General features: G+C 41.6%; 1 protein-coding gene across 3 annotated transcripts in view; it reads right to left on the bottom strand.

Moving 5' to 3' along the window:
* The window catches only part of FNDC3B (fibronectin type III domain containing 3B), a 352,410-nt gene that overhangs the window by 100,772 nt on the left and 235,739 nt on the right, over positions 1–15,899 (bottom strand). For all 3 annotated transcript variants that reach the window (XM_030863564.2, XM_030863519.2, XM_060298416.1), the window contains one exon: positions 4,626–4,684. In XM_030863564.2, the coding sequence (XP_030719424.1) occupies positions 4,626–4,684 (59 nt within the window). The remainder of the gene's footprint in view (positions 1–4,625; positions 4,685–15,899) is intronic.

Raw genomic sequence — 15,899 nt, forward strand, 5'->3', positions numbered from 1 at the left:
CGTACACAAGCTTCACCTTCATTCATTCAGTCTCTCTCTCTCTGGTGAAACTTTCTCACCAGCGGTGACCACTGAACTGAAATGGGGCATGGCTAACCTGATCATCACAATGATTGTCATGGCTGTGATCCAAAAAAGGAAGTTTAGAAGCCATAAAACTAACTGACTTGCTGATGCTTAACGATTCTACCATAAACAGAAATCAATCTCCTTTGTAATGGTGATAAAAGTGGTGATTTTTAGTTACAAAGTTATTGGACAAGATCCAACGTGACATTTGTTTCAGCACTAGTGATATAAGAGTCTGCTGTGAAGGTTACTAGTGTTAAGTCTGCATAGAAATTACTTAAACTGCTTTGAAGTATCTTTGAAGGACTCATAAAACCATCTACTTCTAAACAATTACACACTGATTAGAAGTCATTTTTGTCTATGTATTGATTAAATATAGATTTGAACGTGAGAACAGCTGCTAGTTAAAAGCATATACATATGCATACACATATTCGCAAATGATAAGACCGCATTATCTTGTACCTATTTCGTATGTAATCCTTAGCTCTCTTTCTCCTTTCCCCTTTCTCTCCTGTTCATCCCAGTATATTAATACTATTCTGTGAAATTTTACTTTCTTAGTTTTCAGACTATCTTATATGCAAATGATATTCATTATTTGGATCAAAAACACCATTTACTCTCATAAAGTTACTAAGTTGTTACTCTCGTGTTCAAAAATATTTCTATGCAAGTTAGTAGCTTCTAAATTTGGTCTTTGGATTTAACTATGTGGGAGGTCTGCTGATCCAATTTAGGGAGTATGTTAAGAAAATATTACCATAGAAATATTGGCTTCACTTCTGAAGTACCCATCATGAAAAATAATAACATAAAGGAAAATTTAAAAGGAAAAGGTCAAAGAGATCATTACTCCAAGAAATGGATGCTCAAATCCAGGAATTTCAGACTCATCTGCTACTAAAATTCCTTTAGTGCTAAGAACCTCAAATCTGTTTCCAGATCTACTGCTGTTTACGTTTCAAGGGATTGCTTCTTGCAGGGACAGTTGTTCTTCTTTTAGGTCAGTTTACTCACTTCTGGAACCAACAAATCAATTGTTTCTACAAGCTGAACATTAGCGGATAGAAACAATGCAGAACCACAATTCCAAGTTACATTTATTTACATCCTGAAAATAAACAGCCCAGTATGTGGGAGACTTCATCTAGCACCACCATCAGAGCAGATTAAACCACGTTAGGTTGGAGCTGGCTGGTACTAGCAGAGGTTAATCCGTAAACCACTTAGAATCATATCAGCTTAGTTCTGTGGTACAGCAGTGGCTGTATGAGCACAGTCCCCAAGACACCTAATTGTTACAGTCTCGGGACAAAAACCTTGTATATTTGTACCCTGTTTTATTTAATGGCTAAGTATTTGGATATTTATAGTATCTGGGTTTCTGAAGAGTAAATGACTTGCTTAATTCAGGGTGCCCAAAGTTCTAGAAAGATGACTGGAATCTACAAGTCCTCAGTAATGTTTCTAACACCTAAAACAAACCATCCGTAAAACCTTGAAGAAAAATATATGTGTTTTATTTGGAGGTGTTACCAGGTGCAGCTGAAAGAAAAAAAAATTTAGAACAGCAATCCTTCAGACAATTGTGTGCCGAACTTTCTGCAGCTGTTTCTTTTCCTAGAAGGTGAACAGCCCCTCCTTCCCATTTCAGAGTATAGCAGGGAGTTTCACTTTTGCCTAATGATATGCTAAAAACTCTAGGAAAATACTCCATTCCAAGGACTCTATAAATAGCATACCAATTTACTTTTCAGATAGTCCCACATGGTATTTATTATCCGACCTTTCAAAGGTAAGGAAACTGCGGCTCAGGGTCACAGAGCCAGTTAATGGCCACGCTGGGCTCCAACTCACAGGACCCTCCTCTGCGTGCTGCTGCCTCGCACTCTGGCTCCCAGCCGTGCCCACATCCCACCAGGCTGGCTGAGCCTCGTATGATGCTGGCCAGCCGTCAGGTATCTGTCTCACCTGGCAGAACCTCACTACAGCCACTGCAGGCTGCCACACATTTATTTACCAAGTACATGTTAAGGGTTCACAACGTGCCAAGGGCAGTGCTAGGTACTAGGAGCACAAAGATAAATAAGGCACAACCACGAGTAAGAGTTTCAGGCAGAGGGGGGAGGAGAGGAAAGAAGGGAGAATAATGGTGTGAAGAACTAACAGGGCTGGGGAGGATGGGAGGACTGTCATCCAGCAGAGAAGGTTTTTGTGGGGACCAGGGGTTGGTATGGTGGGCAGAGTAACGACCACCCCCAAGATGTCCGCATCCTAGTCCCTGGAACCTACAAGGTAAAAAGAGACTCTGCAGATGTGAGTAAGTGAAGGATCTTGTGAAGTAGGGACTGCCCTGGATTACCCGGGTGGGCCTGATGTAGTAACAAGTATGAGTAACGGGTCTTTGTAAGTAAAAGAGGGAGGCAGGAAAGTCAGAGAAGGAGATACGAGAATGGAAGGGGTCATGGGCCAAGGAATGCAGGTAGCCTCTAGAAGCTGGAAAGGGCGAGAAAACAGATTTGCCCCCAGAGCCTCCAGAAAGGAATGTAGCCCAGCCGATACCTGGATTTTAGCCAAGTGAGACTCATTTTGGACTTTCTGACCTCTCAGGTGACAATCTGACTATATTACACCTAACATCATGACTATTTATACAAAACCCTGTCTACCCTGCTCTAAAACCTGTGAAGAGTTAAGCATTTAATAAATGCTGAATCAGGAGGAAAGGACCAATACATATAAATGTTGCTTTTATCTTTCTAGAGCCACATGATCCTCAGAAACAGACTTTATCACTTCTGCAGTAAAGAAATGATCAGGTATAACTCAAGAAAAACACCGTGTGTGTGTACACGGGACAGAGACCAGATGATGAAGTTGTTTGACTACATCCCGGACAGTCAACGAACCTGCTGCTCTGCCTTCTCACGCCGACTATGACTTCCGTGTGTCCCTCATGGGTTCTTCTTTCTGCTGCACTGTAAATGTAAGCCTGTTTCATGATTCTGCCCTCAAGCCTTCTCTAAGCTCTCCCTGTGCTCTACCCCATCCCCAAAGCTATCATACACTCCTACGATTCCAATGGTCACTCCGATGCACGTGCTCTCCCCAGGTATATCTTGTTGCCCTCTCTCCACGGCACTGATCTATCAGGCACACTCAACCACCCACTTATTCGTCTTCCTGGATACCCTGCTAGTAAAACAAATTCCACATGTCTAAGAATGGCACTGAAGATACCGAGAGGACACAGACACAAACCTATTCTAGAGGAACTCACAGATTACCGGGAAAGACACAAACACAAGTAAATGGAGTACAATGTATTAAATACACGCAGAGCACAGTGAAGCTGTGGTACCACATGTAGTACCAGTGGTACCAAATGCCGTGGGGAGTATCCCAGTTGATGGGACAGAAATCAGGGCAGCCTGCCCAGAGGAAGCAACTCCTGAAAGGCGTCATCTGAGCCTGAAAGCCCAGTTAACCCGTGACACCTGATAGGCTGTAATGCCTGACTGATTTCGCTCTAGAATGGCTTTAGTATCCATCCTCTCCTTGCCACATCTGATGCCACCGCCCTAACTCTGATTCCCACAGCCTCTCGCCAGCCCTACAATAACAGATGCCAGACGCTTGTCTCCCTGGGTCCATGCCCTTCTCACTGCAATGCACCTGCCGGCTGTTTGATCCTCCTGAAAGTACAGTCCTGATTATAAGAAACATAACTTCTTTGCTTATAAACTCTCAGTGGCAACCCACTCCTTACCGGATCAAGTGCAGACTCCCCAACCCAGCATCAAACACCCTACGCTTCTGCAAGTGCCCTACTGCGCCTGTAGTCCAGCAACACCTCATGGTTTTAGGTTTAGTCAAACTCAACTATGTGCCCCGAGGCATGTTTGGACCCTTCTGTTAAAAGGCCTCAGTATTTGAAACACATGAAGAATCAAGGTTTTCCAATTTAGCTAGAAAACACTCCAAAGAACTTTGGCTCTCTAAACTCAGATGAAAGCCTGAATCAACATTCTGAATTTTTCACTTGAATTTCAAAGCATTTGGCAAAATCAAACTTAAAACCTCACAATATCACTACTCCCACCAACATTTTTCCTTGCCATTATGCTTTGGACTTATTTTACTCAGCTAATATTTACGTACCTTTTTGAAATTTACCTGGAAAAATACTTTGAATTACTGAGGTTTTCAAAAATTATTATTATTACATTTACAAAGGTAAAGGGAAATTACCAAAAGAAAACTGTTCTGTAGCCTTAGCGGGTGGGGGAAGGGGTACTCCCGGAAATCGGGATGAATACCTAATTGCATCCCGAATATCTAAATGAAGAAGACATTTTGGTGGATGATGACTAAACAGAAGACTGCTGTTTTACATTTTCATGCTCCGTTAATAACAACACTATTTCACAGTTTGTGAGTAATCCGCAATGGAAAGGGGCCCTTTTGCTTACCTACTGTGTGGTAAAAGAAAAGCATGTTTGAAATACTTAAAAAAGCGCCATTTACGCTGAGAAATCCAGAAGACATACCTGTGGCTTCTCTATTCCCGAAAGAATGTCTTGCACCCTCTTTACTTCCAACTCATACTCTGCGTGGCAAAAAGAGGAAAAAAGAAAAACAGTTAATGCCATTAGAAGTCAGTAAGGTTGTCAAGTTCCTTTCCCAAGCCTTTAACAAGGGTTATCATGAAGTCAGTTGCCTGTTACCATGAACTTTTGGTACCACAAACATGATAATGAAAATCAGGAATGAGGATGTCTTTGGGGTTGGGATTTCACTGTGGTTGTGTTAACTTGCCACTATTATTGGTTTACATAGTCACAACGCTGACCAGATTAACACTGAACTCTACCTACTAATTCAACAGGCAACAGGGAACAGAGAACCCTAAGGAGGAGACAGGGGAGACCAGTGCAACTGAGAGAAGCTGAGAGCAATGAAGAGATGAGGTTGAAGACAGAGGCCGGTTCATGAAGGGCTGTGAGTTCAGATTTTTTAATTCAAGTTTTATTCTAAGTTTGATGAGCAACCACTAGAGTGTTAAGTGGAGGGACTGACATACTATTGAGTTTGAAAAGATCTGTTTGGTGTCTGCATGAATAATGGATATATGGAAGCTAAGAGTGGCAGCAGAAAGACCAGTCAGCACATTGCTACACTGGCCCAGGTGAAGGATGGAGCTAGCCGGCCGGGGCCGGGGGTGGTAGTAAAGATGCTAAAAATAGGTCTGGTTTTGGAGGTATAGGTGCTGAAGGGTTGGATATGATGGACATGGACGAGGGAATGAGAAGAATCAAGGCTAATTCCTCGTTTGGGGCTTAATCAACTGAAAGGATGGTGGTGTTTTTTAATAAGATGGGGAGATGGGCAAGTTTGGGGGTGCAGCAAGAATTGTTTTTGAGATGAAACAGGAAAAGTACTTGGAGCAGGGAGCATGGGGTGGGAAGGATGTGTAAGAGTAGGATAAATTTAATCTGTTTTGCTAAAAGAAACGTTTGACTTTCACGACCTGCTTGATGGAGTCTAATTTTGAGTCTACAGATCTATTTAACTGTTCAACCAGGTTATGAGCTATAAAGCTAGAGATATATGACTACCAAGACATGTCCTTGACCTCAAGATATTTCAAGTCGGGGGGGGGGGGGTGAGGGGGGGGAAGGAATGGAAGCAAACAGGAGATTACAAAGTGACAGGCGCTGTGGTAAAGGCCCTCTAAGAGAGACCGCTCTAGAAGCTTCCTAGGAACCAACACCCAGCTGAGTCCTGTGGGCAAGCAGGCATCGGGAGGTGAAGGGGGAAGTGGACTAGGGGTGAGAGCAGGTTAGTAAGCCCAGCTCTTCACAGGCCGTTTATTCACAATGTTCAGGTCTAATTTCCAAGAATCCTACCTCAGCCCTCACCCCCTTGTCCCGGCTTCCCTCCCGTCATTGTCGTACCCTACTTAGCTCCTTCCCAGCAGTCATCAGAACTGGACATTAATTCTCCTGTCTAACTGTTCACTCGTTTATTATTTTTCTTTCCTACTAAAATGTAAGCTTCAGGAAGGCAGAGACACTAGAGGTCCAGAGCAGATATATTTTCTGTCAATAACCAGATAGTAAATATTTTAAATTTTGTGGGTCACGCAGAGGCCTCTGTCACACAGTCTTCTTTGTTCCTCTAGCCACTTAAAAGTGTAAGCCCCAGCTTAGTGGGTGAGGGACACAAAAAAGAGGCCACAGGGCAGGCTGCAGCTCCTGGCCCTGCTTCAGGACGTGCTCACCACTCAGCCCAGAGCGCCTCGCACAGTTCCTGCAGACTCACAGCTCGATACCTACTTGTTGACTCAGTCAATAAACCAAGCGTACGTAAAAAATAACAAGAACTTCTAGTTGGCTCCGCCCTGAACTTCCAAAGGATCGGTTCTTCGTTCTTCCCCACTGCATTCTGCTTAGTAGAAGCAGAATGTTTACTTTTATTTTGGTGAGAAAAAGAAAGGGGCTGGTGGCAATATCATATTTTTTAAAACTGCAACTAAAAGAAAACTCACATTCCAAAGACTTAATGTCCCAAGCTCATTTATAATCATGTATTCGTGTTAAGATACAGATAAGATACAGATAAGATACAGATATGTTTTGTGAGTCAAAACATAGCCTCACATTTTCTGGGAACTCCTACTAAGTCAACTGCAAATGCTGTGTGTCTCAGAAGTTAGTTGTCAGTAAAAAACACATGAGCACAGTTGCAATAAATGAACTGGTTCACTTGTTAAAAACAATACTCTCTGAATCACTGGTTACTCCAGAGTTTGAAGCACCCTATGGTTTCAAACACTCACAGAGATACATTCAAACACTAGATACATTCAAACTGCTAGCTGAAGGAGGTCTTTATTGCCTTCTGCCATGACTGACATTTAAAGTGTCTCAGAAGGACAAGAAGCCAGACCCTATCCTTGAGGTAATAAAAGTTTAGACTAGAACAGAGATGATCGCCTATCCAACAAAGAAAGAAGAGAAGAATTGAAGAGCTCTCCAAAGGAAGAATCCTCCGGACCATTACCAGACATACGGCATGAAAGAAAGGGGAGTTAAAAAAAAAAAAAATTTGAAGACCTCCTCCCCACAGCCAGCTTTCAAACACACACGGATGATAGAAGAAATGGTTATGCTTTTGACAGAAAAAGGAAAAATGGGAAAGGAGGTTGAATTAGAAGGTGGGGAGGATGGAATCTGCTGAAAACTGAAAAAAATGGGTTTTGGGTAAGAGCCAGACATACAAGTGAAAGGCTCTGACTGAAATTAAAAACAACTAAACAGGGCTTCCCTGGTGGCACAGTGGTTAAGAATCCGCCTGCCAATGCAGGGGACATGGGCTCGATCCCTGGTCCGGGAAGATCCCACATGCCGCAGAGCAACTAAGCCCGTGCGCCACAACTACTGAGCCTGCGCTCTACAGCCCGCGAGCCACAACTACTGAGCCCACGCGCCTAGAGCCCGTGCTCCGCAACAAGAGGAGCCACCGCAATGAGAAGCCCACACCACAACGAACAGTAGCCCCCGCTCGCCACAACTAGAGAAAGCCCGCGTGCAGCAACGAAGACCCAACGCAGCCAAAAATCAATAAATAAAACTAAAACAAAAAACAAAGGAAACCCAACTGAACAACTTCCAAACAGAGGTCAGGACTTGCCTTGTCTGTCTCACTGTAATAACAAAAGCTGCTATTTTCTGAGCACCTAGATATGTGCTGGTCAGGCACCATCACCTTGCTGATTTTTACAGCCTCCTTGGCAAGATGGACATTCTCTGCTCCATTTTACAGCAGGAGGCAGGGCTGCAGTCTATTCTGCACATCACAGTTTCGTGTCCAGTTCGGAGCACAGTATCTGCAAGGTGTCTTTGTCAACCGAGGAATGAGGCTGAGGGACAAACGAGGAGGTTTCCCCAGGACCACAAGTCTAGTACATGTCCCAAAGCAAGCAGAGCCTCTGGCTGCATCATGACGAACTAGGAGTCATGAGGGAGAGCGAGAGGGAGGGGCAGAAGGCTGGGACTGGCGGGGTGTTTGCCCTGAGGCGGATGGGAGAAAGGAGGTGGCAGCAGAGACCCCCTAAGTCCCAGGAGAGGGTTTGTGTTCTTGGGTTTCTTTCTTAAACTCTGAAAAAGCTGTCAAATGAATAGAGCAAAGGCATTTGGATCTGGGGACAAGGCATGTGAGGAAAGGAAGAACAAGAAAAAGTAGGCCATGAATGGAGCCAGATAAACAAAGGATTCTGCAAAGATCAAAAATAAAGAGGGCAGGGCCTGAGGAGGAAAGGCAGTGACAGGACAGCCACTACCCTATTATATCAAGAGAAATGTGGTAGCAAAGCCAGACTGGATTCCTTCTTTCTTTCAAGGTTCTGCATTGTGACTACGGCAAAAGAAGAGGAAAATGCATTCACACCACATTTATGTAACGCTTTCCCATTTGTGCTACCGCAGACTAAGAGAAAAAAAAGCAAATAAATGCCAGGCACACAATTTGCACAAACAAGAGCGAAAATAAAATTTGTTTAACTGAGCTAAAGTGACAGTTACTTACCACACATAAAATATACTCTTGTGTGAAAGCTAACTTTCTGGTATGAAAATGCCAAAATGCACAATTCCACTACCTAAATAACTGAGTTAACTCAGACCTTGGCCCACCTCTCCCTAAGCCAGATTTAACTGTGCCTCGGAGTAGTCTATGAATTATTACCCTTTCCATAAAACAGAGACCAGCTCGACAGAGTACATTTCGCAGTTGGACCAGGCTTCTGCCTGCTCACGTGCTTTCTTTTTCTCAGTCTCTGTCTCTGTCCCTCTCTCACAGACACACCATGAGTGTGTGCAAAGGAGAAAAAAATTAGAAAGCTAACCAATCCCCTCACAAAAATTAACAAAACAAGAAAGAACAGTTCTGGTGATGTGCCGTTAGGATACCTTTTATATCAAGTTTAAAAAGAAACTACACCTTGTTTGTTTTTGTCCTCCCCTGACCCCCAAGAGTTTGGTGTGTGCCAACCGAACGAGATTGTCCAGAAGAGGAAGAAATGCGAGGCTGTAGGGCAAGGTGCTCTTTCTTCACTATCAGGGCTGCCTTCCTCCCTCTGGTTTTGCAGCAGGTAAATTTATCCAGAGGCAAATCTTATAAGCCAACTTTCTTTCTTCCCACATTGAAGCTGCCATGAGGTGAGCAATCAAATTAAAACCACTTTTCCACCTGCTTCAATTTTGTTTGTGACCATGGCTCAAGTGGGCAGACATGACGACCCACTTTTTACATCACCACCTCCTTAATATTTGAAAGTCTTTCCCCTGTGGTGAAGACTCTGATCAGTAAAAAAGGATTACAGGGCGCTCCCGGGACAGCTTTCCAAACAGAGGGGGGCAGGGAGCATTTTATTTTGTAGATATAGACACACTGGGGGTAGGGAATTTCTTGAAAAGGGATTAAGATGGAAGCCTCTTGTTTAAACATGCCCCAATTGAGGTGAAAACTACCCTATTTGGACATGCCAAAAAAAAAAGGAAGGAGAGATTCAGTTCAGCAACTTATACCCTTCCTCCCTCCTAAACGCACATCTCCACCCAAGAAAATAGAGCATTTTTAGCACAGGGAAGGCTAAAATAAAAATACACTAGCAAAGCAAATACATTATTTTGAAAAAGGACAAAAAACCCCACAAAAACCCTACGCACGTAGACGGAATATGTGTCACGTGAAATTTAAACTTTCCACAAATAATGGTTTTCATGTTTGCTCCAAAAAGAACTGTAAGTTCACACTGTCTGTATAACTGTAAGGCCTAAACTAATTAAAATATCCCACTTTGTAAACACAACTTACTTCTTTGGCTTGTTTCACTGTTTTCCTTCTTAGAAAAGAAACAGAGCTAGACACTTAGCTGCTAGCTATAGAATGTATTTATGGTTGTGACAGCAGCCCCTTCATTCCAATGAAATGACATCAGCATTATTTCTCTGTAACCCTTCTGTCTAGTTCTCATCCACAGGGTTCATTTACAGATATGCCCAGCATAACATAACATGCTTTCTCAGATTTGCCAAGGAGCTGACTTAGCTACTCTCTTTCAAAATTATATATAATAAACTAAGGGTGTGGAAAGTACACGACTTCTGGTCGTGTCCATTTTTAAGAGGCTTAAAATCAATAGCAAACCCTCAATATAAGAACTAAATGAACAGAAAAAAACAGTACTTTGGGATGAAAAAGAAAAAAAAAGTGGCTCAATAATAGGGACAAACTGGATATCTAGACAATGCCTACCAATGCTGATGAGAATAAATGAAGGTAAAGGAAAGACAGTTTACGAATGCTTGCTGAATTGCTTTTCTAATCAGAAAAATAAATCTATCATCTTCATTTTTAAAATATTACTCATCCTGGGGAAAAAAGAGGAATCAATAGTTGCATACGAAAGTCAGATTAACTACCTAACAATCTCCATTTAGTGATTATGATCCACAGTTAGCGGCGTTAAATACAAACATTAAAAATGTATAAACTCACAAGGAATAAATTCACATAATATAAAGACAATGCAGTTAATCCCCAAAGACAAATATGCCAGAAATACCTTCAGATATCAATCATCCTGATGCTAAAAATGCAAAGACAAACATCTTTCTAGCCATTTAGCTGGTTAAGTGGTTACACTATTTGAAATCCTGAAAGACAGACAAGGGAATACCAGACTCTCAACAGTGAAAAGAAAGCAGCAGGTAGGCGAACATACGTTGTGGGAAGTTGCCTTCCAGTCTAGGAAAATATTTTCAAGAGCAACATGGGTTCCAGACAGATTCTGGAACCTTAGAGAAAGCAGAAGAGGAGAGATGAATTCCTTTTGCAGCTGGAGTGGCCAGCTGGATAGGAGGGAAGGTCAGAGAATGTAAATGGGACAAGGGAGGCTGATTTCCTCTGAGCTTTTGTTGCTATTTCTGGAATTCAGAAGAAAGAGTGATCTTCTGTCCTAGCCCAAGATCTGAGCAAAGCCCTGCTAGGAACTTTCATATTAGTTTATCCATAGGCAAAATGGGTCCCATTCGGGCAACAGCTATACTACACTTCAGTTAATAAGATACAAAAGTGCGAGGTCTGGGCTTTAATAAAAAGCGAAAGCACCAGATCCGTTACCCTTGCTGAACCCCAGGTCTCAAGTTTCTCTCTCAACCTCCTCCTGTGATGCCAACTAAATTGGATTCTACCTAAAATACTAGGAGAATCTATGCTCACTTCTGTCAAATTCTCTAAGAAAAGTTCTCCTGTTTACTTCACAAGGCAAAAATCATATAGGCACATGGAACTGGACAGAAGCAGCTAGCATTTTTAAGAACAGCAAATTATATAGGGATGAAAAACCCACAAAAATGGATAAAGTATGAGGTAGATATGCTTGCCTGGCAAGCCTGACTCTAGTACTAGACCTATTCTTTCCTTCCCTCTGCATGTTTGAACTGTGTCACTGGCTAACTGAACCCTAACCTGTGCCAGATATAGCTCTTTTATTTTGGGGGAAGGCTCAGCTCCATGATTACCCAGAAAGACCCGGTACCCTCCCTGGGTGTATAACAGGAAAGCAATTGCTTAAACACAGGATAGAACGACTTACAAAGGTAATTAAAGTTTATACCCTACTTTCTGCACTGGCATCTATAAACGTTTCCACAAAATGTTTTTTCATTAAGGTTTGGCATGTCACATTGAAAAATTTTCAAGTAGCTTATTCAATACTTTTGCAAGACTGTTCAACTGATTTTGCAAGGCAGAATCCAGACAGCACAATTTTGTAACACATTAAATCTGAAAGAGAATTTTAATATTTATACCACCTATCGAGCAAGTTCTGAACAGTTTTTACACCCACATTTTAAAATTTGATGTCTCACATGATGAAATTATATGCATTTGGGGATGAGGACAGAATTCAGTCTATGGCCAAAGAACCCAGTGAAGCTCATCAGCTGATATAGGAATCAAATCCAGTACTAACTTCATGTGCTAGGGCTCGAAATAACTCACCAGAGTTCTGACATATGGAAATAGCATTACTATTCATGGTACAGCCTACCTCAGCCAGGAAATCAACAAATGCATATAGTCACCTGGCAGGTAATGTCAGTGAGTAAAAGATGGTGGACATATCAGGCAAAAGGGAAGGGTAAAGACTGTGGAAAACAGAAAATGCCTTCACCCTATCTAAAGGAGGCAGCTGTTATGTAGCCAATCAATTATTGCCAAGCAGGATCTAAGGAGTCTCAGGTTGACAGACTGCCATTTTTCCAGAGAATGTGGAAATGAAAAATTTTCTGTGAAATTTCCTGATGTGTAAAAATATATATTTTGAAACCTTTTTAATCTATAGAAAAGTGAAGGAACAGTATTATGAGCAGCCATATGCCCTTCACCTACACTGACCAATTATTAGCATTTTGCTATACTTGTATGTTCACATTTTCTCTCTCTCTACACACACACGTACACACATTTTTTTCCAGAACTATTTGAAGTTATTGATCTTATGACAGTTCACCCCAAAAACTTCAGCATGTATTTCCTAAAAGCAAGGACCTTCTTGTTGGTGTGATGATGTAACCACAACATCACACCAAGAGACTTAACACTGACAGAATAAAATCTAATCTATATTACATGTTCGAATTGCCCCGGTCATTCCAATATGTCTTTAATGTTCCCCCCCAACCCCAAGTCCAGGGTCCAATCAAGGAACATGTGTTGCATTAGTCTCCTCTAATCTAGAATAAAAATCTCCTATATTCTTTGTCTTGCTAAAGTTAATATTTTTGAAGTGTCCAGACCAGTTTTTTTTTTTAATTAATTTATTTTTATTTTTGGCTGCGTTGGGTCTTGGTTGCTGCACACTGGCTTTCTCTAGTTGCGGCAAGCGGGCTCCTCATTGTGGTGGCTTCTCTTTGTTGCAGAGCACGGGCTCTAGGTGCACGGGCTTCAGTAGTTGCAGCATGTGGGCTCTAGAGCGCAGGCTCAGTAGTTGTGGCGCACGGGCTTAGTTGCTCCGAGGCATGTGGGATCTTCCCGGACCAGGGAGCGAACCCATGTCCCCCGCGCTGGCAGGCGGATTCTTAACCACTGCGCCACCAGGGAAGTCCCCAGACCAGTTTTCTTATAACGTATGCAACTATCTGGATTGTGTGACTATTTCCTCATAATTAGATTCAGGCTAAAAATGTTTATCAAGAGCTCTGTATGGATGTACTTCCCATTCCATCACTTAAGGAAGCACACAGTACCAATTTGAACCTTCTGGTGATACTCAGCCCTTCGATCACTTAGTTCTAGTATTATGTGACCTACTTCCTTGTTGTTAAGGCACCCTCTTCCCCTTTCACCTGATGGTTAAACACTAATATCTTTGCCAGAAGATATTACTATATTGATACTTGTAAGATGGTGATATTCCTATCATTCCTTCTATGTTAATTAGTTCCCTCTCTCACATTAATTATCTATGAAGTCATGGATTATTTTTTCCACTCAATAAAACTTGTCATACTCTTTGCCATCATTCTTTTGAATGCTAAAACTCTCTCAAATATAGCCAGTAGGAGAGCCTTCAAGCTGTCTTCTGTGCCCCTTTGTTCATTTCCTTCAGGCTTCTGTTTGGAACACCTGTTAAATATTCTGGTTTAAGATCACTTGGCCAACTGTGGGAAAATGTGCAGACTGCAGGTGACAGATTTTATGAGCATTAAGTAGAATTTATCCAAAAGTTTTGGATTTGTCAAAAGCCACTACTACTCAAGAACTTTCTTATTTAAATGTGACTAGGAAGGAAAAAACCCCATCTATTTCTCGTTTCTGTATCTTTTAGAAATTAAAGTTAAAACAAACCAATAACCCAAAGAACCATCCTAAATGACATTTTAAAATACAGCAGACTTGAACTCCAGAAACTCAAACATGAGTCATGGTAAACTTGGAGTAGAAAAACACAGAATACATATGGCTCTTCTTGGATTATATAATTTCTGCTCTCAATTTCATCTGGCCATGTTTTATTTCTCGTTCTTCCCAGTCAACATTTCCTTTAAAACATAGATAATCGAAAGAGACAGCACCATCTGCCCCAATCCAGAAAAGAAAATGGACTGTATTCTAAACGCATCAAACTGAGAAAAAAAATGAAAATGAAAAGTTAGACTGGTCCAGACAGCAGGAAACATCTACATGGAGAATGCTATCTATGAGAAATTTTTCTCCAGAATTGGGATCATTTTGAGGGTCAGAAGCCCTCTACTCTTAAAGGTTTTCCTTTTGTTCTCCAAAACATGTATAGTAGAGCAGACATCCCACAAATCTAAGGTCAATGCGAAAGAAGTCTTAAGTTGTTCACAAGCAAACTGAAGTCATATGGCACTGATCTTGCTATCTCATTCTAAGTCTTTCATAAAATGAAATTATTTGGAATTAAAATTTTTCAGTTTTCTGTATAAAATAAAGGACTCTCTTGAGCCATGCAGATGACATCTCTGTTGTCCAAATGGGCTGCCCTTGTTGTTCAAAACAGGAAAGTCATGGGCCTATTAATAATGTGTTCTGCATGTATACTTAAATATCAGTTAAAAGGTCTGAGAACTGGAATATTACATTTATACCCCAAACCAGCTCAATAAATGGCACACTTTACCAGCCACATTTTAAAGTCTGCAGATGATAAATCATGCTCACCTGGGCTCCATATCCTAACAGCTGAGGTATGTAACTCCTGGACTACAGTGAGCGCATCAGGCTCCCGGGGAAAACCCATGAGCAAAAGTAGCCATTTGGGTCATGTATCAAACTGGACAAGAAATAAAAATGCTCTAGATGAAAATATAAAAGTTGGCACAGAAGAAAAAAACCCAGAAGAGATGAAAAAAAGAGAAAAGAAAAAGAAGGGCAGCAAAAGAGGAATGAGTGACAGAGATAAAAAGATTTCAAACATGGCTCTCAGCAATTAACATTGACAATTTTTTATCCAGCTAATTGATTTTAAAATAATTTCCTAGAGCTTATAGTGATAAAATTTCTATTACAAGACATCAAAATGTAAAAGGTTAATTTGTGAGAAACCTTTTCGTTACCCAAGGGTGAAAGGACAGTACAGAGTCTATCCCTTCCCTCCTGGTCCAGCTCGCTCTTCTCATCCTTCATGCCTCTGCTGAGCGATCAATTCTTCCAGGCAGTGTTGCCCTTATCACCCACCACCTGCAATGGTCCTCTTTGTAGGATCTCCCCTAACATCCCATTCTCCTCTCCATATTTAAGTATATATCCCACTGCATGTTCTTGTTCACAGTACAGCTGAACCTTGAATAACGTGGGGATTAGCAGGGCCGACCCTTCCTTTAGTTGAAAATGCATGTATAACTTATAGTCAGTCGTCCCTCCATAAATGCAGTTCCTCCATCAACGCAGATTCAAGCAACCACAGATCGTGTAGTACTATAGTATTTATAGTATTTACTACTGAAAAAAATCCGGACCTGAGAAGTTCAAACGCATGTTGCTCAAGGGTCAACTGTATAGCCTCCGCTTCTCCAAAAAAGGCAAGGGTAAGCTTCATGAGTACAGGAATCACATCACTGCTATGTGTCATTGATCCCCCAGTACCTAGTACCTGCACAGGAGTATGTCTTGAATGTATGACTGAATAAATGGTCAGAGACCACTTATGCACAAATGCACTTACTGTGCTTTTATTCTCTGAATATTTAGAAACAAGCACATGACAGACGCCATGGTGGAGAAAGTTA

This window comes from Globicephala melas, chromosome 4, assembly GCF_963455315.2.
Source record: "Globicephala melas chromosome 4, mGloMel1.2, whole genome shotgun sequence".
NCBI classification, from domain to species: Eukaryota; Metazoa; Chordata; class Mammalia; order Artiodactyla; family Delphinidae; genus Globicephala; species Globicephala melas.